This window comes from Heteronotia binoei, chromosome 13 (genome assembly GCF_032191835.1).
Source record: "Heteronotia binoei isolate CCM8104 ecotype False Entrance Well chromosome 13, APGP_CSIRO_Hbin_v1, whole genome shotgun sequence".
In the NCBI taxonomy this organism is placed as follows: domain Eukaryota; kingdom Metazoa; phylum Chordata; class Lepidosauria; order Squamata; family Gekkonidae; genus Heteronotia; species Heteronotia binoei.
The window spans coordinates 3,411,711-3,438,479 of NC_083235.1; the positions used below are offsets into that span (position 1 = coordinate 3,411,711).

At 51.6% G+C, this 26,769-nt stretch overlaps 2 protein-coding genes and 1 non-coding gene across 3 annotated transcripts in view; all 3 read left to right on the forward strand.

Annotated features, from left to right (window-relative positions):
- Positions 1-26,381, forward strand: LOC132581993 (tubulin beta-4B chain-like). The gene is made up of 4 exons (XM_060253523.1): positions 1-95; positions 15,717-15,825; positions 20,301-20,411; positions 24,721-26,381. Exons 1-4 carry the CDS (start codon positions 39-41, stop codon positions 25,776-25,778), a joined length of 1,335 nt encoding a protein of 444 aa, XP_060109506.1. The 5' UTR covers positions 1-38; the 3' UTR covers positions 25,779-26,381.
- DENND1C (DENN domain containing 1C) overlaps positions 1-26,769 on the forward strand; it is a 127,545-nt gene that overhangs the window by 24,589 nt on the left and 76,187 nt on the right. The gene's annotated exons all lie outside the window — the stretch shown is intronic.
- On the forward strand, positions 1,558-1,632 carry TRNAM-CAU (transfer RNA methionine (anticodon CAU)). The gene has a single exon. It is a non-coding gene; the product is annotated as a tRNA-Met (tRNA).

Here is a 26,769-nt window from a genome sequence, read left to right on the forward strand (position 1 = left end):
GGCGGCAGAAGAGCGGCGGGGGCGGCGAGCAGCGGACCATGCGGGAGATCGTGCACCTGCAGGCCGGCCAGTGCGGCAACCAGATCGGGGCCAAGGTCAGGCCGGGCACCCCCCCCTCTGCTTTCCCCGCAGGGCCTGCCCGCCGGTGGCCCCCTCCGAACCCGCGGTGGGGCTGGAATCCCCTGCCGGGCGCCGCTCTCCGCAATGCGGCCCCGCCTGCCCTCCTGCAAAGGCGGCTTGCTCCAAGGCGCGCCCCCGGGCCGGGTGGGGGGAGGGCGCGCGCCCCTGGAGCCCTCTGGACGCGGATCCCGTCGTCGGGGGGGGGGGAGGGAGTAGGGTTGCCAATCCCCAGGTGGCGGCAGGGGAGCCCCCGGTTTGGAGGCCCTCCCCCCACTGCTGGGTCATCAGAAAGCGGGGGGGGGGAGGGAAATGTCTGCTGGGCGCTCCGTTATGCCCTATGGAGACCGATTCCCATAGGGTAGAATGGAAAATTGATCCGGGGGGGGGGCTATTTTGGAGGTAGAGGCACCAAATTTTCCGCATAGCGTCCGACGCCTCTCCTCAGAACACCCCGCAAGTTTCAAAACGATCGGACCGGCGGCCCAGTTCTGTGAGCCCCCAATGAAGGCGCCCCTATCCTTCATTCTTTCCTATGGCAAGAAGGCGTTGAACAGGTCTGCAGTCCCTTTCAGTGGGGTGGCCAGAACTCCCTTTGGAGTTCGGACATGCTTGTCACACAGTTGCTCCTGGCTCCGCCCCCAGTCTCTTGGCTTCACCCCCCCCCCCCAAAGTCTCCTGGTTCCACCCCCAAAGTCCCCAGATATTTCTTGAATTGGACCTGGCAACCCTAGAATGGGAAGGTGCCAGTTGGGCTGCGGGACCAGGAGCTGCCTCCCCTACTCAGCAGTGCTGGGGAGGACCTGCAAAGACCCTCAAGACTGACGTGGATAGCACAGGGGAGGGGTGGGTTAGTAGAAGGCAGTCTCTTGTATGATTGGGGGCTGTGGTTCAGTGGCAGAGCCTCTGCTTGGCATGCAGAAGGTTCCAGGTTCAATCCCCGGCATCTCCAGTTAAAAGGACCAAGCAGGAGGGGATGGGAAAGACCTTGACCTGAGACCCTGGCTCAGTGGCAGAGCCTCTGCTTGGCAGGCAGAAGATCCCAGGTTCAATCCTCGGCATCTCCAGTTGAAAAGGACCAGGCAGGAGGGGATGGGAAAGACCTTGACCTGAGACCCTGGCTCAGTGGCAGAGCCTCTGCTTGGCATGCAGAAGGTCCCAGGTTCAATCCCCAGTATCTCCAGTTAAAAGGACCAGGCAGGAGGGGATGGGAAAGACCTTGACCTGAGACCCTGGCTCAGTGGCAGAGCCTCTGCTTGGCATCCAGAAGATCGCAGGTTTAATCCCTGGCATCTCCAGTTAAAGGACCAGGCAGGAGGTGATGGGAAAGACCTTGACCAAGCAGGAGGTGATGGGAAAGACCTTGACCTGAGACACTGGCTCAGTGGTAGAGCCTCTGCTTGGCCTGCAGAAGTTCCCAGGTTCAATCCCCGGCATTGGGGAGGGATGGTAGCTCAGTGGTAGAGCATCTGCTTCATAAGCAGAAGGTCCCAGGTTCAATCCACGGCATCTCCAACTAAAAAGGGTCCAGGCAAGTAGTGTGAAAAACCTCACCTTGAGACCCTGGAGAGCCGCTGCTGGTCTGAGTAGACAATACTGACGTTGATGGACCGAGCGTCTGATTCCGTATAAGGCAGCTTCATATGTTCATCTCCAGTTAAAAGGACCAGGCAGGAGGTGATGGGAAAGACTTTGGCCTGAGACCCTGGCTCAGTGGCAGAGCCTCTGCTTGGCATGCAGAAGGTCCCAGGTTTCATCCTCGGCATCTCCAGTTAAAAGGACCAGGCAGGAGGGGATGGGAAAGACCTTAACCTGAGACTCTGGAGAGCCATGGAGAGGGGCCATAGCTCAGTGGCAGAGCCTCTGCTTGGCATGCAGAATGTCCCAGGTTCCATCCTCGGCATCTCCAGTTGAAAGGACCAGGCAGGAGGTGATGGGAAAGACTTTGGCCTGAGACCCTGGCTCAGTGGCAGAGCCTCTGCTTGGCATGCAGAAGGTCCCAGGTTCCCTCCCCGGCATCTCCAGTTGAAAGGACCAGGCTGGAGGTGATGGGAAAGACCTCAGCCTGAGACCCTGGAGAGCCGCTGCCAGTCAGAGCAGACAATACTGACACTGAGTGACCAGCTTTCTGATTCAGTGTGAGGCCTTTCCCATGTGATTCACATGGTTTTGCCAGGTGGAGTGAGAGCCAGCTACGGTAAGAGTTGCCCCTTGTTTTTTGCAGGCTTCCAGTGTTTGTCAAGATAAGAGGGGCAGTCTTGGGGCATTAAAAGCCATTGCTTCTCAAAGACAGGTTGGGGTATCAGCGCCTTTCAGCCGTTTCCCCAAAAAGCCTTGAGCTCTCTCTGTCTCATGGTTGGAATAACCTCCTGTGTACTGTGGTTTGCCCTGAATGACTGGTTGTGGGGGTTGGGGGGGGGGGGATGAGGGATGTGTTCTGTCCCAGCATCCTTGAAAAGGCCAAAACATCTTGGCAGCCCAGAGCTTTCTGGTGCTTGCCTTGCCTGTGAGCTGCTGGTGTCGGGAGATTACAGGCTTCTCCGCTCCCTGTTCGTCCTTAAGGCTTCCCCCCACCCCCTTTCTCCCAGGAAGTAGGTCAGCAACTCAACCCGTTTGCCCGTCATCGCTCCACCCTTGGCAGTAATGTGAACTCCCGGCACCAAAAAGGGAGGAGGAAGGAGGCAGCTTTCTTAGGCTCTGGAAACCTGAGCTGGCAGCTTGCAGGCTCGCCTCCTCTCCTCTCGGTCTTTATGTCACTGGCTACACAGATTGAGGGGGGGGGGGAGGTGTGAAAAGGCAGCTGCTTCCCGCCCCCCCTTGAGCCCAGAGTTGGCATAGTTGTGGGTGAAGCCTCACACTGTGCAGTGACTCCTCCGTGCAAAGCGTGCTTTCCACCCAAACATTTCATGTCGGGCGAGCTTTTGTGAGATGTCAACTTTGCTTACAGCCAGTTTGGCGTAGTGGTTAAGTGTGCAGACTCTTATCTGGGAGAACCGGATTTGATTCCCCACTCCTCCACTTGCAGCTGCTGGAATGGCCTTGCGTCAGCCATAGCTCTCTTATCTGGGAGAACCGGATTTGATTCCCCACTCCTCCACTTGCAGCTGCTGGAATGGCCTTGGGTCAGCTGCAGCTCTGGCAGAGCAGTCCATGAAAGGGCAGCTTCTGTCTGAGCTCTCTCAGCCCCCCCTACCTCACAGGGTGTCTGTTGTAGGGGAGGAAGATAAAGGATATTATGAGCTGCTCTGAGATTCAGGGTGAAGGGCGGAATAAAAATCCAATGTCGTCGTCTTCTTAGGGTTGAGCATGGTGCAGTGTTTAGGGGGGTGCAGTAGGAACTGCGAGACCCAGGTTCAAATGCCCACTCTGCTGCAGAAGCTTGCTTGGGAGACCTTGGGCTTGTCACACGCTTTCAGCCTAACCTGCCTCATGGGGTCGTTGTGAGAAGCAAACGGAGGAGGGGACAACCCACGTTGTTCCCGTTGAGGAGAATGGCAGGGTGTAAAAGGATTTTAAAAAGAAAACTGCAGATTTCTACCCCGCCCTTCTCTCTGAATCAGAGTCTCAGAGTGACTTACACTCTCCTTTATCTTCTTCCCCCACAACAGATAGCCTGTGAGGTAGGTGGGGCTGAGAGAGCTCTTACAGCAGCTGCCCTTTCAAGGACAACCTCTTCCAGAGCTATGGCTGACCCAAGGCCATTCCAGCAGCTGCAAGTGGAGGAGTGGGGAATCAAACCCGGTTCTTCCAGATAAGAGTCCGCACACTTAACCACTACACCAAACTGGCTCTCAGGAGACAGACACCCTGTGAGGTTGGTGGGACTGAGAGAGCTTTCCCAGAAGCTGCCCTTTCAAGGACAGAGCCTCAGAGCGGCTTACAATCTCCTTTATCTTCAACAGACACCCTGTTAGGTGGGTGAAGCTGAGAGAGCTCTCACAGAAGCTGCCCTTTCAAGGACAACTCTGCCAGAGCTATGGCCATTCCAGCAGCTGCAAGTGGAGGAGTGGGGAATCAAACCCATTTATCGCAGATTGAAGTTCAGATGTTTGAGAGCTGGGAGGGAGAGAGGAAGGAAGGGAAGAGAGAGGTGGAAAGAAAGTGGCTTTAATTTTAAATGCAAACTCCAAGCTGCTGGGTGGCTTGGCTTGAAAGTATTTGATTATCATGATCCACTTCAATAATTAATATTATGAGGTAAGTACATATAATTCATTTACAAAACGCATGTAAGCACAGTACATCAAAACAATTGGTCTAAAGTGCTTCGTGCTGCAAAGGGCTTGTAAGTCAAGGTGCCTGTGCGGATTTTTCTTCCAAAAGGAATATAATCTTTTGAGGGACGTCGGGGAATCTTTAGATACATACCTTTCGGAAGAAAAATCCGCACAGGCACCTTGACTTACAAGCACTTTGCACTTTAAACTGTTTTGATGTAACTGTGCTTAGATGTTATCAAAGATTTCAGGTTTTCACGGCTGGTAACATCATTAGGGTTTGGTACAATCTTTCGGGCTCAAGTGCCGTGTTCTACTGGAGAAAGTTTTCCTTCCAGACTTTTCTTAGATGTGCTTAGATGCGTTTTGGAAATGAATTATATGTACTTAACCTCATAATGTTAATTATTGAAATGGATCATGATGATGGAATACTTTGAAGTTTCATATACAAATAATTACAGGTATGTTTTTGATTGTATTCGTTATTTGTCGCGGTTTTTTTTCTGGTTTTTCATCCTACTCCGTGATTCTCTCTGTTGTATTTTTTTGTGTGCCTTGGCAAAGTGATTTAAAGAGACAAACGCCTTCTCCAAGCCAGCCAATGGGGCAGTGGGGGCATTGAGAGCCACACAATATATGTGAAAGAGCCACATGTGGCTTCCGAGCCACAGTTTGGCTGCCCCTGTTGTGGGGGAAGGCTTTTCTTCCACACCTAACACGCCCCATGCGGTCTGCAGTGGAGGCCCATGCAAATGTGCCAGCTTGCAGGGGGCTGGACCTGAGCCATTCGGACAGAGCTGGCGACCTCCTTCCTCTCTGCCTCTGAGCTCCCTCAGCAGCTGGGAGGAGAACCAAGCTAGGAATAACTCGGGACCTGTTTTGCTCCAATGGGCCGCTCCTTCTTAAGGCCCTTTCCCAGGCGTTTATTTATGGCCTGCAGCAGTTTCTGCTGTTAAGCTGTGGCCCGGTTGGATGGCAGTTGCGCCCCTCGCCGATAACATCTGTTTGAAATTACGGTTAAGACCCGGCTGGGGGGTGGGGGGGATCTGAGGGCATTAATAAGTAGAAAGAGCTTAAAGACTTAACCGCACAGATGCACCCTGCATGCACGTGCCCGCCCGTTGGGGGACCAAGCCACAGACTTTATCCTGACCTGAAGTCTGGTTATTACAGTTGTCCGGAGTTGCACTGCGATTACTGTGGCCAAACTGTGGCTTGGGAGCCCCATGTGGCTCTTTCACACATGTTGTGTGGCTCTCAAAGCCCCCACTGGCCAGCTTGGAGAAATCAAATCAGCCAGTATCATAATGCCCCTGTATAAATCGATGGTGCGGTCACATTTGGAGTACTGTCTGCAGTTCTGGTCGCCGCACCTCAAAAAGGATATTATAGCATTGGAGAAAGTCCAGAAAGGGCAACTAGAATGATTAAAGGGCTGGAGCACTTTCCCTATGAAGAAAGGTTGAAACGCTTGGGACTCTTTAGCTTGGAGAAACGTCGACTGCGGGGTGACATGAGAGAGGTTTACAAGATAATGCATGGGATGGAGAAAGTAGAGAAAGAAGTACTTTTCTCCCTTTCTCACAATACAAGAACTCGTGGGCATTCGATGAAATTGCTGAGCAGACAGGTTAAAACGGATAAAAGGAAGTACTTCTTCACCCAAAGGGTGATTAACATGTGGAATTCACCGCCACAGGAGGTGGCGGCGGCCACAAGCATAGCCACCTTCAAGAAGGGGTTAGATAAAAATATGGAGCAGAGGTCCATCAGTGGCTATTAGCCACAGCGTGTGTGTGTATATATAAAATTTTTTGCCACTGTGTGACACAGAGTGTTGGACTGGATGGGCCGTTGGCCTGATCCAATATGGCTTCTCTTATGTTCTTATGTGACACAGAGTGTTGGACTGGATGGGTCGTTGGCCTGATCCAACATGGCTTCTCTTATGTTCTTATGAGAAGGCATTTAAAGTCTCTTTAAATCCCTTGTCCAAGCCAAGCCAGCTGGCAGCTTGAGGACTGCGTTTAAAGTTGCTTTCTTTCCACCTTTCCCTCCCTCCCCCATCTATTTGCCTCCTTCCCTCCCTTCCTCGCGGCTCTCAAGCATCTGATGTTCGTGTCTTGGTGGCTCTCAAACATCTGGTGTTTATTCTACGTGGCTCTTACCTTAAGCAAGTGTGCCCCCCCTGCTCTGTAGGCTTCTTGGTGCACGTATGTGTGAATAATTGTGTGTGTTCTATCTGAGCTCCACTCCTCTGCTATGGAACAGACTTTGGGGGGAGGGTCTGGGGCATGATCCTGTGCAGCGCCCAGCTTAGCGTTACCAATCCCCAGGTGGGGGCAGGGGATCCTCGGATTGGAGGCCCTCCCCCGCTTCAGGGTTATCAGAAAACGGGGGGGTGGGGAGGGAAATGTCTTTTGGCACTCCATTGTTCCCTATGGAGATCTTCCCATAGGCTATAATGGAGAATTGATATGCATGTATCTGGGGCTCTGGGAGAGCTGCTTTTTGAGGTAGAGGCACCAAATTGTCAGCATGAAGAAGAAGAAGACCGCAGATTTATACCCCGCCCTTCTCTCTGAATCAGAGTCTCAGAGCAATTTACAATCTCCTTTATCTCCTTCCCCCACAGCAGACACCCTGTGAGGTGGGTGGGGCTGGGAGAGCTCTCTCAGAAGCTGCCCTTTCAAGGACAACTCCTACAAGAGCTGTGGCTGACCCAAGACCATTCCGGCAGGTGCAAGTGGAGGAGGGGGGAATCAAACCCGGTTCTGCCGGATAAGAGTCTGCACACTTCACCACTACACCAGACTGGCCCTCCAGGTATCTGTGCAGGTATCTGGGGCTCTGGGAGAGGTGTATTTTGAGGTAGAAGCACCAAATTGTCAGCATGGCATCCAGTGCCTCTCCTCAAAACACGCCCCCAACTTTCAAAAAGATCAGACCAGGGGTCCAAGTCTATAAACCCCCAAAGAAAGTGCCCCTATCCTTCATTAATCCAAATGGAGGGAAAGCATTGAAAAGGTGTGCCATCCCTTTAAATGTGATGGCCAGAACTCCCTTTGGAGTTCAATTATGCTTGTCCCAACCTTGCTCCTGGCTCCACCCCCAAAGTCTCCTGGCTCCACTCCCAAAGTCCCCTGAGATTTCTTGAGTCAGACCAGCCAACCATAGCCCAGCTGGCCGGGGCCTCACCCTTTACAGGAAAGAAGAGCCCTCTTGCTTCCCTGCATACGTCCCTCTCACAGGACAAAGCAAGCAGCCGTTGTTCTCTCTGGCTGGGTTTTTGGGGTGCATAGCATGCCCTTCCTTGTGGCACTTAAAAGCTGCGCTGGGACTACCTTTGGGGGGGGGCACAGGTTAAATGAGAAAGTTCCCTTTGAAGGCACAGCCATGCCACTGGGATTCCAGCGCTTCATTTCCCTCGACGGGAGGACAGGAAAAAAACTGGGAACCTCTTGTACTGGGGAGAGCCCTAGAGAAGGGCCTGGCTTCTGAAACCTTCCTGCGTCCTTGGGCGGTGGGGTGGGGTGAGCTGGGCAGAGAGAAACCGTCAGCCATGTCGGCTGGCTTCTCTCCTCCCCGCAGAGCGTCAGGCCGCCTCGCCGCCGTCTGCTCTCTCCGGGCTGGGTGGATTTACGACTGCAGCTCTGGCGCTGCCTGGTGGGCCAGCCGCTTTCTGTGCGGGGAGGGAGGGGGAGGCGAAGAAGGATAGGGTGACTCCTGCGTCTCTTCTCGGGCTCTCCCGTTCAGGTTCTCACAGGCTGCCGGGTATAAATAGAATCTGCCACTCATGCTGCAGCGAGGGAGACTCCATTTTGTGGCAGGACGTGTGGAGAAAGGACCGGGGATGCGTGCCCAGAACTTCTTAGTGAGGGCGCCCTAGTTGTGGACTGGCGGGGAGTGGGTGGGTGGGTGGGTGGAGAGAGGAGGAATCCTGGCTCCAGGAGAAACGGCTTCTGGCTAAAGCTGGATCCTCGTACTGATGAAACTGGAGAGGGGAGACTCAAAATGGGGTGGGTTATTGGAAGCAGGTGCAAGCGCCATGTTTCTGGCACATATATCCCTACCTTTAAGAGAGGAGATCTTCCGAAAATTGTCTTTTCCCCACCCCCCTGTAATACCTTGCAAAATATTTCAGAAAGCAAAAGAGTTCATAGAATCCTAGAGTTGGAAGGGACCTCCAGGGTCATCTAGTCCAACCCCCTGCACAATGCAGGAAACTCACAAATTATTGTTCAGTCACACAGCTGAGTCCGACTCTTTGTGACCCCCTGGACAAAGTCACACCAGGCTCTCCTGTCTTCCACCATCCTCCAAAGTCTGCTCAAATTTGTGTTTGTTGCATCCAGTCACGCTGTCCAGCCATCTCATCTTTTGCCGTCCCCTTCTTCTTTCCAGTTTGGAGAGCCAGTTTGGTGTAGTGGTTAAGTGTGCGGACTCTTATCTGGGAGAACCGGGTTTGATTCCCCACTCCTCCACTTGCACCTGCTGAAATGGCCTTGGGTCAGCCATAGCTCTGGCAGAGGTTGTCCTTGAAAGGGCAGCTGCTGTGAGAGCCCTCTCCAGCCCCACCCACCTCACAGGGTGTCTGTTGTGGGGGAGGAGAGTAAAGGAGATTGTGAGCCACTCTGAGACTCTTCGGAGTGGAGGGCGGGATATAAATCCAATATCTTCTTCTTCTTCTTCTTCTTTCGCCTCCCCCTAAATTCACAGGATCCTCATTGCTGTCAGATGGCCATCTAGCCTCTGCTGAAAAACCTCCAAGGAAGGAGAGCCCACCACCTCCCAAGGAGGAAGCCTGTTCCACTGAGGAACCGCTCTAACGGTCAGGAAGTTCTTCCTAATGTTGAGCCGGAAACTCTTTTGATTTAATTTCAACCCGTTGGTTCTGGTCCGGCCTTCTGGGGCCACAGAAAACAATTCCACCCCATCCTCTGGATGACAGCCCTTCAAGTACTTGAAGATGGGGATCCCATCACCTCTCAGCCGCCTCCTCTCCGGGCTAAACATGCCCAGCTCCTTCAACCTTTCTTCATAGGACTTGGTCTGCAGCAAGGTTTGCAAGAGTAATGTTCCTGCAGCCCCTCACAAACATAGAGCTGGATATCTGGTCCAACCCAGTTGTACAGTGCAGGGAATTCACAGCCACCTCCCCTATTGACCTCTGCTCTATGGCCAAAGAAAGGCAGAAAACTCCCAGGATTCCTGGGCCAATCTGACCTGGAAGAAAATTCCTTTCTGACTCCAAAGTGGCGATTTCCAGTGTCCTGTGCATATAAGAAAGTCCACCAGAGCCAAGCCGTGGCCTATTCCTTCCTGCTCTCCTTCTCATGATCTTCCTAAATTTATAGTGAGAACGGAACTGGGGGCTCCCTGGCCCAGTCTGGCCACTGGGCTCTAGTAACTGGGGGAGGGCGGTATTTGCGAGTTTCCTGCATTGTGCAGGGGGTTGGGCTACATGACCCTGGAGGTCCCTTCCAACGCTAGGATTCTATAACTCTTGTGCCTGTATTGAAAAACTAACCTGCTGGAGTCTTCCTTGCTGTGTTTGACGCCTTCAGGTGGGTAGCCATTTTCAGACCAACAGACGTTTTACTCTGGGGAATAAGCTTTCGTGTGCATGCGTTCTCTCTTAGATACCTGAAGAAGTGTATCAGAAGAAGTGTGCATGCACGAAAGCTTATCCCCGGAAATATCGGGGGGGGGGGGGGCAGGGTTTGTAGCAGAAATTCCTTTGCATATTAGGCCACACACCCCTGATGTATCCAATCCTCCAAGAACTTACAGTAGGCCTTATACGAAGTGCTCTGTAAGCCCTTGGAGGTTTGGCTACATCAGAGGGGTGTGGCCTAATAGGCAAAGGAGTTCCTGCTACAAATAAAGCCCAGGTCCTAAGACTGTCTCATTACCTCAGGTTAGAGTTGCCAACTCAGAAAATTTCTGGGGACTTTGGGGGTGGAGCCAGGAGACCTTCCCAGAAAATTCCTGGGGACTTTGGGGGTGGAGCCAGGAGACCTTCCCATTCCCTAGCAACAGACATGCCTCATGCTAAGGATACAGGGCTTTTTTGGTAGCAGGAACTCCTTTGCATATTAGGCCATGCTCCCCTGATGTAGCCAATCCTCCTGGAGCTCACAGTCGGCCCTGTACTAAGAGCCCTGTAAGCTCTTGGAGGATTGGCTGCATCAGGAGGGTGTGGCCTAATATGCAAAGGAGTTCCTACTACAAAAAAAAGCCCTGCCCAAAATAAAACTGTACCAGTCTTAATGGTGTGTGACTTGTGTGTACCTAAACCACGTAGAGGTCTCCAGCCTTTTTAAACCTGTGATCACCAATAGAATTTTGAGGGGAGGTGGGGGTGGAGACCAGCACCCCCAAAATGGCAGGAATCGGAGCCAGTCACTAAAATGGCTGCCACGGGAGATGGAATCGAACACAGCGCCTCCCTCCCAACTTTGCAGTAGCAGGAAACCCTTTCATTTGAATGAGGGAAGCCAGTAACAAATTCTACCTTACAGTAACTCTACCCACTTGGTGGGTGCTATGGTGTGCCAAGGCACCATGGTTGGTTTGGTGCAGTGGTTAGGAGCGCAGAATCTGATCTGGGAAAACTGGGCTTGATTCCCGACTCCTTCTCTGCATGCAGCTGCTGGGTGACCTTGGGTAAGCTGCAGTTCTCGAAAGAGCTTTCTTAGCCCCGTTGACCTCACAGGGTGTCTGTTGTGGGTAGAAGATGATGATATTGGATGTATATCCCACCCTCCACTCAGAGTCTCAGAGCGGCTCATAATCTCCTTTACCTTCCTCCCCCACAACAAACACCCTGTGAGGTGGGTGGGGCTGAGAGAGCTCTCCCAGAAGCTGCCCTTTCAAGGACAACTCCCGCGAGAGCTATGGCTGACCCAAGCCCATTCCAGCAGGTACAAGCGGAGAAGTGGGGAATCAAACACGGTTCTCCTAGATAAGAGTCTGCGCACTTTGTCACTGGCTCTCTTACAGGGGGACCTGGTTGGATGGGAGAACAGAACTGTAGTTCTTAGCGACACCTGGTTTTCCTTCGGCCTTGCATGAGAGGGGGAGGGGGGGGAAAGTAAAAGCCCTGACATTAATGTACACCTCAAGCTGCCTTGTTCTAAATTGGACCTTTGGTCCATCAAATGCAGACCGATTGCCCACTCACCTTAGGCCGCTCTCACGCTCCTCTTCTTTGCCCCGGGGCTGAAACTTGCTTCGGCTTTTTCGTGCGGCAAGCAGAAACAGGGTTTTAGAGGAGCTTGTTTGCTGCGCGAAAAAGGTGGCATGGGTTGCAGCCCTGGGGCAGATAGTGTGAAATCCAACGGAAGCCCCGCGGAGAAGAAGAGAGTGAGAGAGGCATAAGGCTAGTGGGGAATCAGTCTCAGTCTTGTCTACTCAGACCAGCAGCTGCCCTCCAGGATCTCAGACACATGTCTTCCCCATCACTTCCTGACTGGTCCTTTTAACAGGAGATTCTGCTGCGGATTGAACTTGGGACCTTCTGCATGCCGAGCAGAAGCTCTAACGCTAACCCCATGCGTGAAGCTGCCTTATACTGAATCAGACCATTGATCCCTTGAGACTAGCAGGCACTCTCCATTAATACATTAAGGGGAGGGATGGTGGCTCAGTGGTAGAGCATCTGCTTGGTAAGCAGAAGGTCCCAGGTTCAATCCCCGGCATCTCCAACTAAAAAGGGTCCAGGCAAGTAGGTGTGAACAGCTTGAGACCCTGGAGAGCCGCTGCCAGTCTGAGTAGACAAGATTGACTTTGATGGACCGAGGGTCTGATTCAGTATAAGGCAGCTTCAGATGTTCAATACTTTATTTATTGGGCCATTTCTCCCCTGCCTTTCCTCGTGGTCAAGGGAGGCTGCCACTGTGAAGGTCCCCTCATAGAAAACCTTCCATAATCTCCTAAAATCTGCAAAGGAGTGTTTTTCAAAGACGAAGAGCCAGATTGGAGACCAGCAAGATTTAGGGGGGCGTGAGCTTTTGAGAGTCGCAGTTCTCATCAGATAACCGCTGGGAATGTTGTTGGTTTCCGCCATGCTGCTGGATTCGAATCTGGATCTTGTGCAGCAGACCAAACAGGGTCCCTTTGCTGTCCTTCTGCTGCTAAAATGGAGGGTGAAGAGACAGAGACCCGCCCAAGGAACTGAGCTCATAATGGTCACTTCTGCGTGAAACGGAATCCCCCTCTTGTACGGGGCCTTCAGAGGCCAGGGCGAGAGAAGGAGCCGCTAGAGTGAAGACGGGCCCGGCACCCGTCTGCCTTCTTGGGCTTTTGAGATAATGATGGCCTGGCAGTCTGCCCTAATCAGGAGTAAGGGGTATGTGTGTGGGGAGGGGGGAGGGGTTGGTACTGATACCTCTGGGGGAGGTTGGTCAGGTATCCGAGCGCTCCAGCAGGAGGCAGGTGTAAAATGACACGGCAAGAGGACATTCATGGTTCTCCCGGCTGCCATCTGGAGCGATGAAGAAATGCATCCGCCTCACGTTGCTTCTCTTCTTCCTCTCCCCCCCGCCCTCCAACAAATGTATGGGATTCATAAGCTCACAGCAATACCTGCAGTGGGATATGCCGATTGCTGCTTTTTCTCCCTTTCTCACAATACAAGAACTCGAGGGCATTCAATGAAATTGCATTCAATGAAATATATATACGTGTATGTGTGTGTGTGTGTGTGTGTATATGTATGTATATGTGTATATATATATGTACATATACACACACACACTGGCTACTGTGTGACCCAGTGTTGGACTGGATGGGCCATTGGCCTGATCCAACATGGCTTCTCTTATGTTCTTCTGTAACACAGAGTGTTGGACTGGATGGGCCATTGGCCTGATCCAACATGGCTTCTCTTATGTTCTTACGTGACACAGAGTGTTGGACTGGATGGGCCATTGGCCTGATCCAACAGGGCTTCTCTTATGTTCTTATGTGACACAGAGTGTTGGACTGGATGGGCCACTGGCCTGATCCAACATGGCTTCTCTTATGTGACACAGAGTGTTGGACTGGATGGGCCACTGGCCTGATCCAACATGGCTTCTCTTATGTTCTTATGTGACACAGAGTGTTGGGCTGAATGGGCCATTGGCTTGATCCAACATGGCTTCTCTTATGTTCTTACGTTGTGAGGCACTCCAAAGGGATCTGTTGAGGCTGGGTGAGTGGGCGTCAACGTGGCAGATGCGGTTCAATGTGGCCAAGTGCAAAGTAATGCACATTGGGGCCAAGAATCCCAGCTACAAATACAAGTTGATGGGGTGCGAACTGGCAGAGACTGACCAAGAGAGAGATCTTGGGGTCATTGTAGAGAACTCACTGAAAATGTCAAGACAGTGTGTGATTGCAATAAAAAAGGCCAACGCCATGCTGGGAATCATTAGGAAGGGAATTGAAAACAAATCAGACAGTATCATAATGCCCCTGTATAAATCGATGGTCCAGTCTCATTTGGAGTACTGTGTGGAGTTCTGGTCGCCGCACCTCAAAAAGGATATTATAGCACTGGAAAAAGTCCAGAAAAGGGCAACTAGAATGATTAAAGGTTTGGAACACTATCCCTATGAAGAAAGTTTGAAACGCTTGGGGCTCTTTAGCTTGGTGAGACGTCGACTGCGGGGTGACATGAGAGAGGTTGACAAGATAATGCATGGGATGGAGAAAGCAGAGAAAGAAGTCCTCTTCTCCCTTTCTCACAGTACAAGAACTTGTGGGCCACAGAGTGTTGGACTGGATGGGCCATTGGTCTGATCCAACATGACTTCTTATGTTCGCCTGCTATCTAACATCTGTCAGACAGCTCTCTTGTGCGAGTAATGCAGCGTTTGAATGGGACAAATTAAGTGCTGAAGGACAAGGAGGGCTACAGGCATAGCTGGCTTTGAGATTAGACACATTCACAGAGGGTGGGTCTGTCAGTGGGTCCAAGTCATTGTGATGAAAGAGAAGAGTAAATCAGAAGAGTTTCCGGTTAAACGTTAGGAAGAACTTCCTGACCATTAGAGCGGTTCCTCAGTGGAACAGGCTTCCTCCTTGGGAGGTGGTGGGCTCTCCTTCCTTGGAGGTTTTTCAACAGAGGCTAGATGGCCATGTGAATTTAGGAGGTGTTTGTGAGTTTCCTGCATTGTGCAGGGGTTGGACTAGATGACCCTGGAGGTCCCCTCCAACTCTAGGATTCTATAAACCTCTGTATTCAGAGGCATCCCACCTCTCAATCCCAAAGCCAGGAGGCAATATCAGGCAAAGGCTTTGTTCTCTATGCCTTGTTGTTGGCCCTCCAGAGAAGCTGATTTGCTGCCATGTGAAATGGATACTGGACTAGATGGACCTTCACTGGTCTGATCCAGCAGGGTTCTTCTGATTTTTTTCTCAGGGGAAGGCCTAGGCCTCTCTGCCCTATTGTTGGCCCTCCAGAGGAACTGGTTGGCCATTGTGTGAGACAGGATGCTGGACTAGATGGAACCTCACTGGTCTGACCCAGAAGGGCTCTTCTGATGTTCTTCTCAGGGAAAGGCCTTGGCCTCTCTGCCGTGTTGTTGGCCCTCCAGATGAACTGGTTGTCCCCTGTGTGAGACTGGAGGCTGGACTAAATAGACCCTCCCTGGTCTGACCCAGCAGGGCTCTTCTGATGTTCTTCTCAGGGGAAGGCTTTGGCCTCTATGCCCTGTTGTTGGCCCTCCAGAGGAACTGGTTGTCCCCTGTGTGAGACAGGAGGCTGGAGTAAATAGACCCTCACTGGTCTGACCCAGCAAGGCTCTCCTTATGTTCTTCTCAGGGAAGGCCTCAGCCTCTTTGCCCTGTTGTTGGCCCTCCAGAGGAACTGGGTGGCCACTGTGTGAGACAGGAGGCTGAACTACATGGATCCTCCCTGATATGACCCAGCAGGGCTCTTCTGATGTTCTTCTCAGGGGAAGGCTTTGGCCTCTGCCCTGTTTTTGACCCTCCAGAGGAACTGGTTGGCCCCTGTGTGAGACAGGAGGCTGGACTAGATTGACCCTCCCTGGTCTGACCCAGCAGGGCTCTTCTGATGTTCTTCTCAGGGGAAGGCCTCAGCGTCTCTGCCTTGTCAATGGCCTCCCAGTGGAACTGGTTGGCCACTGTGTGAGAGATGGTGCTTGACTGGGTGGACCTTTGGTCTGATCCGGCAGGGCTCTTCTGATGTTCTTATGCACGTTAGGAACATTTCTTGATAAACTTTCATGAGGACCAAATTCCTGACAGCTGTCCTGTGTGTGCCAGTACAAATCTGGTTTCCTCTCCCGTTCCCAAGAGGCAAAGAGAGATCTTTCAGAGGGATTTGGTCATCTGATTATCCCTAACGAATTCACTCTTTTCCAACAGTTCTGGGAAGTCATCAGCGATGAACATGGTATAGATCCCACCGGCACCTACCATGGAGACAGCGATCTTCAGTTGGAGAGGATCAATGTCTACTACAATGAGGCCACAGGTGAGTACAGGTAGTAGTGCCAAATATACACTGGAAGTCAAAGGTCCTTCATAAAATCTCACTGTGGTTCTTGCTGCACAAATCTACATGCAGTCATCTGTTCTTTTCCCACACACCCCACATCCTTCCTTTTCTTCTCTTGCCATGCACTCATAGCCTGTATTCATGAACATATGAAGCTGCCTTATACTGAATCAGACCCCTGGTCCATCAAAGTCAGTATTGTCTTCTCAGACTGGCAGCAGCTCTCCAGGGTCTCAAGCTGAGGATTTCCACACCTATTTGCCTGGACCCTTTTTTGGAGATGCCGGGGATTGATCCTGGGACCTTCTGCTTCCCAAGCAGATGCTCTACCACTGAGCCACCATTCTCCGTTGGGGCCCATAGTTTACGAAATGGCCTGTCTGAGGAAGTTGGGAAGTCTTCCACTCTCTTGATTTTTCACAGACTGTGCAAAACAGAATCATTCATTGTTTTTAAACAAATAGACCTTCACCCAAAGAGTAATTAACACATGGAATTCACTGCCATAGGAAGTGGAGGCAGCTACAAGCATAGACAGCTTCAAGAGGGGACTGGATAAATATATGGAGCAGAGGTCCATCAGTGGCTATTAGCCTCAAAGCGTAGATGGAACATTCTGTTTGGGGCAGTGATATTCTGTCTTCTTGGGGCTCGGGGGGCAACAGTGGGAGGGCATCTGGAGTTGTGGCCCCACTGGGGGTGGGGGGCTGATGGCATCTTGTTTTTGGCCACTGTGTGACACAGTGTTGGACTGGATGGACCTTTGGCCTGATCCAACATGGCTTCTCTGATGTTCTTATGTCTGGGGAAGGGATGCTCTGTGTTTCTGGTACTTGGGGGGCAAGAGTGGGAGGACTTCTGGAGTTCTGGCCCCACTGGTGGACCTCCTGATGGCACCTGGGTTTTTTTGGCTGCTGTGTGACACAGAGTGTTGGACTGGATGGGTCATTGGCCTGATCCAACATGGCTTTTCTCACGTTCTTATAACGTGATTTCACTGGTTTATACAAGGGTGGCCAACGGTAGCTCTCCAGATTTTTTTTTTTGCCTACAACACCCATCAGCCCCAGCCAGCATGGCCAATGATTGGGGCTGATGGGAGTTGTAGGCAAAAAAAAGATCAGGAGAGCTACCGTTGGCCACCCCTGAATTCTACAACCTTTATTTGGATTAACAGCGTAAAACAGCTGCCCATCAGGGGAGGCCAGGATATAAATCTGATAAAATAAAATAAAATATAAAAGGGAAGCTATGGATCAGTGTGAAAATTGCATTTTTGGAAGGAAGGGCCTACTACAACATAACAGATTGGTCCAGTAAAATGCACTGTTTTATCTACCCATATGATACTGTGTGACCTGCATTGTTTAAAATGTACTGTTTGTTACTTAACACTCTGTTCTGACGGCAACGCTGTTTCGAAATTCTGCAATTCTTAGTCTTGTTACATAGCTTATCCAAGAATTACTGGCAAAAAAGAGATCTGCCTACCAAGCACATCTTGCTCAGCCCTCCTGTCCTGGGAAAAAAGCAACCTTTCGCGCTGCATGTAGCAACCTCCAGCGCAAGCTTCGAGACATTCAGAACGAGTGGTGGACCAAGCTTGCAGAGAGAACCCAGCTGTGTGCAGACACTGGTGATTTAAGAGGGTTCTACGAAGCCCTGAAGGCAGTATATGGTCCATCATATCAGGCTCAGAGTCCCTTGCATAGTGCAGACGGCCAAGTGCTCCTCACAGACAAGGCATCCATACTGAACCGGTGGTCGGAGTATTTTCAGGTTCTCTTCAGTGCCAACCGCGTAGTTCAAGATTCAGCAATCCACCTCACCCCACTTCAACCGGTGAAAACAGAGTTGGATGAGATCCCCACCCTAGAAGAGACTGTTAAAGCCATCAAGCAACTGAAAAGTGGCAAGGCAGCAGGAGTTGATGGAATTCCACCAGAGATCTGGAAGCATGGGGGCACAGCACTACATAGCTCACTTCACAAAGTACTTGTCACCTGCTGGGAACAAGGCAAATTACCACAGGACTTTCGCGATGCAATCATCATCACCCTATACAAGAACAAAGGGGAAAAGTCAGACTGCTCCAACTACCGGGGGATAACCCTGCTCTCCATCGCAGGCAAAATCCTTGCCAGAATACTCCTGAACAGACTGGTGCCCACCATTGCAGAAGAACTCCTCCCAGAGAGCCAGTGCGGCTTCAGAGCTAACAGGAGCACCACCGACATGGTATTTGTTCTCAGGCAGCTCCAAGAGAAATGCAGGGAACAGAACAAGGCTCTGTATGTGACTTTTGTCGACCTTACCAAAGCTTTCGATACCGTTAGCAGGAAAGGCCTGTGGCAAATCTTGGAACGTTTAGGATGTCCCCCAAGGTTCCTCAGCATGATCATCCAGCTACACGAAGACCAGCGAGGCCAAGTCAGACACTGCAACGACCTCTCGGAGCCCTTCCCAATAGGCACAGGTGTAAAGCAAGGCTGCGTTCTCGCGCCAACTCTCTTTACGATCTTCTTTAGCATGATGCTTCAAAGAGCCGCAGTAGATCTAGATGAGGACGATGGTGTCTACATCCGCTATCGCACCGATGGCAGCCTGTTCAACCTGAGGCGACTAAAGGCACACTCCAAGACAATGGAAAAACTCATCCGAGAGCTACTGTTTGCTGACGATGCTGCACTCGTCTCCCACTCGGTATCAGCTCTGCAGCATATGATGTCCTGCTTTGCAGAGGCTGCCAAGCTATTCGGCCTAGAAGTTAGTCTGAAGAAGACAGAAGTTCTCCACCAGCCTGCACCCCAGGAAGATTATCACCCTCCCTGCATCACTGTGGGTGAATCAGTTCTGAAGACAGTCCAGCAGTTCAGCTACCTGGGGTGCATCATCTCCTCAGATGCCAAGATCGACAAGGAGATTGACAACAGGCTGGCAAAGGCAAACCGTGCATTTGGCCGACTGCACAAAAGAGTGTGGAGCAACAAGCATCTGAAAAAAGGCACAAAGATCAATGTTTACAAAGCGGTTGTGATGACAACCCTCATCTATGGCTCCGAATCGTGGGTTTTATACCGTCATCACCTGCGACTCCTTGAGCGCTTTCATCAGCGCTGCCTTCGCACCATCCTCAACATCCACTGGAGTGACTTTGTGACCAACACTGAAGTCCTCAAGCGGGCAGAGGTTACCAGCATCGAGGCACTGCTGTTGAAGACGCAGCTGCGCTGGGCAGGGCATATTTCTAGGATGGAAAACCACCGCCTTCCCAAGATTGCCCTGTATGGCGAACTCTCCACCGGCCATCGAAATAGAGGGGCACCAAAGAAGAGGTACAAGGACTCCTTGAAGAAATCCCTTAGCACCTGTCACATCAACCATCACCAGTGGTCTGACCTAGCCTCAGATCGCAAAGCATGGAGGCACACCATCCACCAGGCTGTCTCTTCCTTTGAGAACACACGCATAGCTGGTCTTGAGGACAAAAGGAGATTGAGGAAGAATCGCACTGCTACAGGACCAACCCTAAATCAGACTTTTCCCTGCAGCCGCTGTGGCCGGACCTGCCTGTCCCACATTGGTCTTGTCAGCCACCAGCGAGCCTGCAGCAAACGTGGACTATTGCACCCTTCTTAAATCTTCGTTCGCGAAGCCAAGCCGAGAGAGAGACATAGCTTATTAAATGTATCCCGCAGAGTGCCTTGAATTATGTTGGGCACTTCGCGTTCCTTCTCTGTGAGAAAGACAATCTATAAATAAAAATCGAGTGAAAGCCGATCTGAATTGGTAACACTCACGATCAGTCTAGCGAACAGCGGCTGGCATGTATAAGGATAGCCGGTTTCCCTTCTGCACGTTGTCAGTGTGTTTGACATGACAGTGAAATCTCTAAATTCTGGACAAGCCTGCAGCATCAATACGTCCCGCTGCTATAGAACTCTTACCAGATCTTTCCCCCAAGCAGTCGTTGAGAGTTTGGGCAAGTTACCCGTTACAGAAGATCATATTGGATTTATACCCTGCCCTCCACTCTGAATCTCAGAGCAGCTCACAATCTCCTTTACCTTCCTCCCCCATAACGGACACCCTGTGAGGTAGATGGGGCTGAGAGAGCTCTGACAGAAGCTGCCCTTTCAAGGACAGCTCTGCGAGAGCTATGGCCAACCCAAGGCCATTCCAGCAGCTGCAAGGGGAGGAGAGGGGGATCAAACTCAGTTCTCCCAGATTAGAGTCCACGCACTTAACCACTACACCAAACTGGCTTGACTCTTCCCTTGATGAAGGGCTTTTGCAGGCACACAAGGCAATTCTGAACTTGCTGTGGGCTTGTACTCTGGGCTTTTCCAAGGCAGATCTACAGGCGAATACTAAAATAATGGGGAAGGGGGCTGTTGTCACAGGTGGGTTCTTGCCCTCATTTTTAAGGCTTTTCCCCTCTCTCTACTCAGGTGGCAAGTATGTTCCCCGGGCCGTCTTGGTGGACCTAGAACCCGGCACCATGGACTCCGTCAGGTCTGGACCTTTTGGGCAAATCTTCAGGCCTGACAACTTTGTCTTTGGTAAGGAGCAACCTGGGAAGGTGGTTGGAGAGCTCTTCAAGTTCAGTGTGTGCCAGATGTAATGTGATTCTTGTGAAATGGAGAGGAAATGTTAGTAACAGATTTGGGGGTAGTAACTAGCTATGCAGGTAATTACTGAGGAGTATTCCCGCCCCCCCCAAGGGCTCAAGATAAGTTATAATATTTGATGCAACACACACAAAGTGGTTTTAAAGCCAGGGCTGATACCAAGTGTTTGTAGAAAATGGGTAGGGCTTTTGCCCAGCAGTGCTTCTGATTGGCCATTGGAGATTTGATTGGCTGTACAGATTTTCAAAAACATTGTTTTGGCAGCAGCTGCCACCGCAGCACAAGAATCTTCATTGGGTGACTGAAGGGGAGCTGTGGCAGCCATTTTGTGTATGGCTGTGCCTCCTGTGGCAGCCATTTTGTGTAGGGCTCTGCCTACTGTGGCAGCCATTTTGTGTAGGGCCCTGCCTCCTGTGGTGGCCATTTTGTGGCTGTGTCCACGACACCGTGTTAGAAAAGAGGTGCCCACAGACTCAAAAAGATTGGGGGTCCCTGGTCTATGCTGTGTAGGAATGCGCACAAACCTCAAAAACCCAGTTTAGTTTGGGATTCGTGGTCCCTGTCAGCTGTTAGGTTTAAATGACTGCTACTCGTGTTACTAGTGGGTTTGCTTTCCTCTCCCACAAGTGAAACTGATGAGCAAAATGGCTGCCAGCCTTTTAAACCCAACAGCTCACCTGCAGGCTCCATGCCTCAGCTGTTAGGTTTAAGTGGCCCCAAACAGCCTTTTTACAGACAAAATATTTGAGAAGGCGCCTTCACTGAACATCTACTCAGGAACTTCAAACTGGTCTGAGTCGGCGCTGAATTTTGGCTCACGAGCCAGTTCATGCCCGTTCCTAATGCGGTGTTCTGTTGAGGCATGGAAGTTTCTGCCGCAGTGAACAAGCGTCATCCTCAGTGATTTCAGGAAACTGTGACTCGCTGACGAGTTAAGAAGCATAGCTGTACTTTTCAGAATGTACTTCTGCTGCCTTCTCTCCCCTCCCCGCCTAACCTACGAAGCCCACTGTCATTTCAGACGCATTTCTAGTAAAAGCCGAGCATTTGGTGCATGCACGCAGGCATAACCTCCATTATCTGCTGTGCCCTGAGCGTTAAGAGCTGCGTGTACCCAACGCAACACAGCTCTTTGTTACAACCACCCTCTCCTTCCACTTGAGAGAGGTGCCCGGGGGCAGAAGCCAGCTCAACAGCTTTTTGGCAAACTGCGTGTCCTGGTTCAGGTTTTACGAGCATGGGTGTGGGCCCAGGTGCTGACTGGGAAGAAGAGGATCTGGAAGTTTTTTTGTGATGCGCAGAGTAGAAGTATATTCTAGCTAGGGTGGGTCAGAAGCGTTTATCCAAGTGTGCCTTAAAATGCGGCTTCTTGAGGGTGATTTCTTTGTGCTGAAAGAGGAGCAGTAACATTCCGTCCTGAGGAAAACCAGCTTTTTTTAAAGCAAGGCGATGCAGACGCAGTCGAAATGGGGAACAGGCTCTGTGAAACTACGTTCAGGTTATACCAGTAATTTTTTTTAAAAAGGCACTTGAACGCGAATCTTGAAATGAGAACTTCCTACAATACGGATAGATTAGAACAGGGGTCCCCGATCTTTTTTGAACCTTTAGAAATCTTTGGAATTGACACAGCGCAGAGGGCGCTGCCACAAAATGGCTGCCGCAGGAGGTGAAAATAAGAAAATGGCTGCCACAGCGGCTTAACCTTCAGTAACACAGTGAATATTCTTGTTCTGCGGTGACCGCTTCTGCCGAAGCAACGCCTTTCTTAAAAGTCTGCACAGCCAATCAGAAGCCTTGCTGAGTGAAATCCCACCTGGCCTTGTCCACTTTAAAGAACATTCGACGGACGCCTTGTTGGGGTACCTCAGCTTAGAACGTTAAGCATGTTTGGCTGTTGGGTTGCACATGTGTGATTCTGAAGTAGCCAAGAACTTTTGACTTTCCCATGAAAAGAAATGGTGTAGCTGGTGGAAGGCAGATCGGCCAGGATTTGTGAGAGTTTTCCCTGAAAGCATAGGAGCCTCTTCCAGATGCTACGTTCAGTTTTTTCAAAATATCATAGATCTGCCAGCCTACTGCTTTGAATGGCAGGGAGCCAGACTGCACTTTGGCCACTGTGGGACACAGAGTGTTGGACCGGATGGGCCATTGGCCTGATCCAACATAGCTTCTCTTATGTTCTCATGTCTGGGGCAGTGATACTCTGTCTTCTTGGTGCTTGGGGGGGCACAGTGGGAGGGCTTCTAGTGTCCTGGCCCCAATGATGGACCTCCTGAGGGCACCTGGGGTTTTTGACCACTGTGTGACAGAGTGTTGGACCGGATGGGCCATTGGCCTGATCCAACATGGCTTCTCTTATGTTCTTATGGACCTCCTGAGGGCACCTGGGGTTTTTGGCCACTGTGTGACAGAGTGTTGGACTGGATGGGCCATTGGCCTGATCCAACATAGCTTCTCTTATGTTCTCATAAGAGCCAGTTTGGTGTAGTGGTTAAGTGTGCAGACTCTTATCTGGGAGAACCGGGTTTGATTCCCCACTCCTCCACTTGCACCTGCTGGAACAGCCTTGGGTCAGCCATAGCTCTGGCAGAGGTTGTCCTTGAAAGGGCAGCTGCTGTGAGAGCCCTCTCAGCCCAACCCACCTCACAGGGTGTCTGTTGTGGGGGGAGAAGATATGGGAGATTGTAAGCCGCTCTGAGTCTCTGATTCAGAGAGAAGGGCGGGGTATAAATCTGCAATTCTTCTCCTTCTCCTCCTCCTCCTCCTCCTCATGTCTGGGGCAGTGACACTCTGTATTCTTGGTGCTTGGGGGGGGGCACAGTGGGAGGGCTTCTAGTGTCCTGGCCCCACTGATGGACCTCCTGAGGGCACCTGGGGTTTTTGGCCACTGTGTGACACAACATGATCCAACATGGCTTCTCTTATGTTCTCATGTCTGGGGCAGTGATGCTTCGTATTCTTGGTGCTTGGGGGGCAGCAGTGGGAGGACTTCTGGAATTCTGGCCCTGCTGGTGGACCCTCCTAATGGCACCTAGATGGGTCATCGGCCTTACCCAACATGGCTTCTCTAAATGTTCTTACCTAGTTAAATTTGGGATTTTGTAGCATCATGGGTCAGGTATACTCTGTGAATACTTGCTCTTACAAATTTATTTTGAAATGGGTTCAGAAGCTCCTCCTGCTTGCACATCTGGATTTCAGTTCTTGAGTCCGTTTTATTTTGTCAGCTTGGAAGAATCTGGGTCAAAATTGGCATCTCCGGGAGATGGACGGAACTCCTTATTTGCATAATAGTTGGTTTTGTCCCCTTACTGATCTCTAGAAACAAAAGGTGGGTTTTGACCGTGTCGTCACCAGTGGCTGCTTCTGACCCGTGTTCCCTCTAAGCTGAGTTAGTGCGAGCTAGCTCACAGTATTTTAGCTTCTGGCTCAAATGTTTTTGTCTTAGCTTAGGAAACATGGCCCCGGAGCAAACGAACGTATGCTGTAGGTCACAACTTTAATACCAGGAGCTCCCGAAATAGAATTTGCTCACAGGACCCCACAGCTTAGAGCAGAGCTGTCAAACTCATTTGTTATGAGGGCCGGATCTGACATAAATGAGACCTTGTCGGGCCGGTCCATGTCAGGCTGGGGCTGGGACTGGGCCATGTGTGTTCCTATTTAAGATCAGGTAGCAGAGATATAAACTTTATAAAGGACACAGCCAAATACAAATACATTTTTAAAAACTTAAAACATGCTTAAAATGTTAGCACTGATTGGTCTTAAAGATGCTTTCTTTGCATCTCTCCCATGGGATCCAGGGAACTGGGCAAAGGAAGCTCTGGCTCTTTCCTTCCTTCCCCAGGGGGCTGGGGGGGGGGTGGAGGAGCCTCAGCCAATAGAAGGAAGAGAGGCTTGGCTCAGTAGCTCTGCTGTGCGATTGAGAGAGCCTGGCAAAGCAAGCTATTCCTCCCCAAGGGAGGTGCCTCAGCCAATGGAGAAAATAGAGGCTTTGCTCTGTAGCTCCTGTGCAATTGAGCAAGCCTGGCAAAGCAAGCAGAAGGAAACAAAATATAGGAGAAGGAATCAGATGACAGCCAGTTGCTTGGGGGCCTGATAGGAGTCCTCCGGGGGCCTAATTCAGCCCCCAAACTACATGTTTGACACCTCTCACTTAAGAGGGAGTGTTGCTTCTGACCCAATGGCTTAAAAAAAAAACCCAAAACATCCCAACTCTTTTCTTGTTACTTAGGCCAGAGTGGTGCCGGGAACAACTGGGCCAAGGGACACTACACGGAAGGGGCCGAGCTGGTTGACTCCGTCCTGGATGTGGTCAGGAAAGAAGCGGAGAGCTGTGACTGCCTCCAGGGCTTCCAGCTGACCCACTCCCTCGGCGGGGGCACCGGCTCCGGGATGGGCACTCTGCTGATCAGCAAGATCCGAGAGGAGTACCCCGACCGCATCATGAACACCTTCAGCGTGGTGCCGTCGCCGAAGGTCTCGGACACAGTGGTAGAGCCGTACAACGCCACCCTCTCTGTGCACCAGTTGGTGGAGAACACGGACGAGACGTACTGCATCGACAATGAGGCCCTCTACGACATCTGTTTCCGCACCCTCAAGCTCACCACCCCCACCTACGGCGACCTCAACCACCTGGTCTCGGCCACCATGAGCGGCGTGACCACCTGCCTGCGCTTCCCCGGCCAGCTCAACGCCGACCTCCGCAAGCTGGCCGTCAACATGGTCCCCTTCCCCCGCCTCCACTTCTTCATGCCCGGCTTCGCCCCTCTCACCAGCCGGGGCAGCCAGCAGTACCGCGCCCTGACCGTCCCGGAGCTCACCCAGCAGATGTTTGACGCCAAGAACATGATGGCGGCCTGCGACCCCCGCCACGGGCGGTACCTGACCGTCGCGGCCGTCTTCCGCGGCAGGATGTCCATGAAAGAAGTGGACGAGCAAATGCTCAACGTGCAGAACAAGAACAGCAGCTACTTTGTGGAGTGGATCCCCAACAACGTCAAGACGGCCGTCTGCGACATCCCGCCCCGGGGGCTCAAGATGGCCGCCACCTTCATCGGCAACAGCACCGCCATCCAGGAACTCTTCAAGCGCATCTCGGAGCAGTTCACGGCCATGTTCCGCCGCAAGGCCTTCCTCCACTGGTACACGGGCGAAGGGATGGACGAGATGGAGTTCACGGAGGCCGAGAGCAACATGAACGACCTGGTCTCGGAGTACCAGCAGTACCAAGACGCCACGGCCGAAGAAGGAGAGTTCGAAGAGGAGGCTGAGGAGGAAGTGGCGTGAAGGTCTCCTCTCTGCACCCCTCCCGCGGCTCCTTTTGATCCCCGACAGCCTTCTGAACCTATGGGCCATATTCCTGCGCTGGCATAGACTTGAACGTTTCGAGGCCCACCTTCGAGGAGACCAGAGCTTTCCCCTTACGCCTGTCGATGCCGCGGTGTGAAAACAATCCATGCCGGGGGGGGGTCTTTTTTGTTCAGGAATGGCAGCGGTCGGTAATATGTCTAGCAAAAGCACTACCAAGCCTCTTCTCTCACCGGCTCCTTCCCCTCCCCCCCCCCCACCTACTCTGCAAAGCGCCTTCTCTGCAGTGTCGTCCATCTTTCGTGTTCTGTGTGGTCGTGTGAATTTTTTTTTTGGTTCGTTTCCCAGTAATGAGTATGCACTAACTCACAACCTGCATTGTTCTAGAGGTTTTTGTCCCCCACCCCCTTCCCATGTATGTCAGGCTTAAGGGAAAGGTTATTGGAACTGGGCGTGGGGAGGGGGTGGCATGGAAGGTTGGGACTCTCCTTTAGGGTGAAACGTAGTCCCTTTTTGAGTGTGTTTGCTGTCGAAACAAGTGTATGTCTCCACAATAAACTACTGAATATTGGTACAGGCGAATTCTGGCTTTGAGTGTTGTCTTGTTCGATCTACCCTGAAGAAGAAGAAAAGGAAAGAAGATAGTGGAATGTATATCCTGCACTCCACTCCGAATCACAGAGTCTCAGAGCAGCTCACAGTCTCCTTTCCCTTGCTCCCCCACAACAGACACCCTGTGAGGCAGGTGAGGCAGAGAGAGCTCTGACAGAAGCTGCCCTTTCGAGGGCAGCTCTGCGGGAGCTACGGCTGACCCAAGGCCATTCCAGCAGCTGTAGGTGAAGGAGTGGGGAATCAAACCCAGTTCTCCCAGATGAGAGTCCCCACACTTAAGCACTACACCAAACTGGCTCTCTTTTTGAAGTCTCAACCTTCGAAAAATGGTGTGTAGCTTTTCTACATGCGGACACGT

Bases quoted from the DNA above. Each gene is read 5' to 3' on its own strand.
- LOC132581993 (XM_060253523.1), top strand. From the start codon at position 39: ATGCGGGAGATCGTGCACCTGCAGGCCGGCCAGTGCGGCAACCAGATC. The intron at 15,826-20,300 runs GTGAGTACAGGT...CTCTCTACTCAG, and splicing joins CTACTACAATGAGGCCACAG to GTGGCAAGTATGTTCCCCGG. The intron at 20,412-24,720 runs GTAAGGAGCAAC...CTTGTTACTTAG, and splicing joins GCCTGACAACTTTGTCTTTG to GCCAGAGTGGTGCCGGGAAC.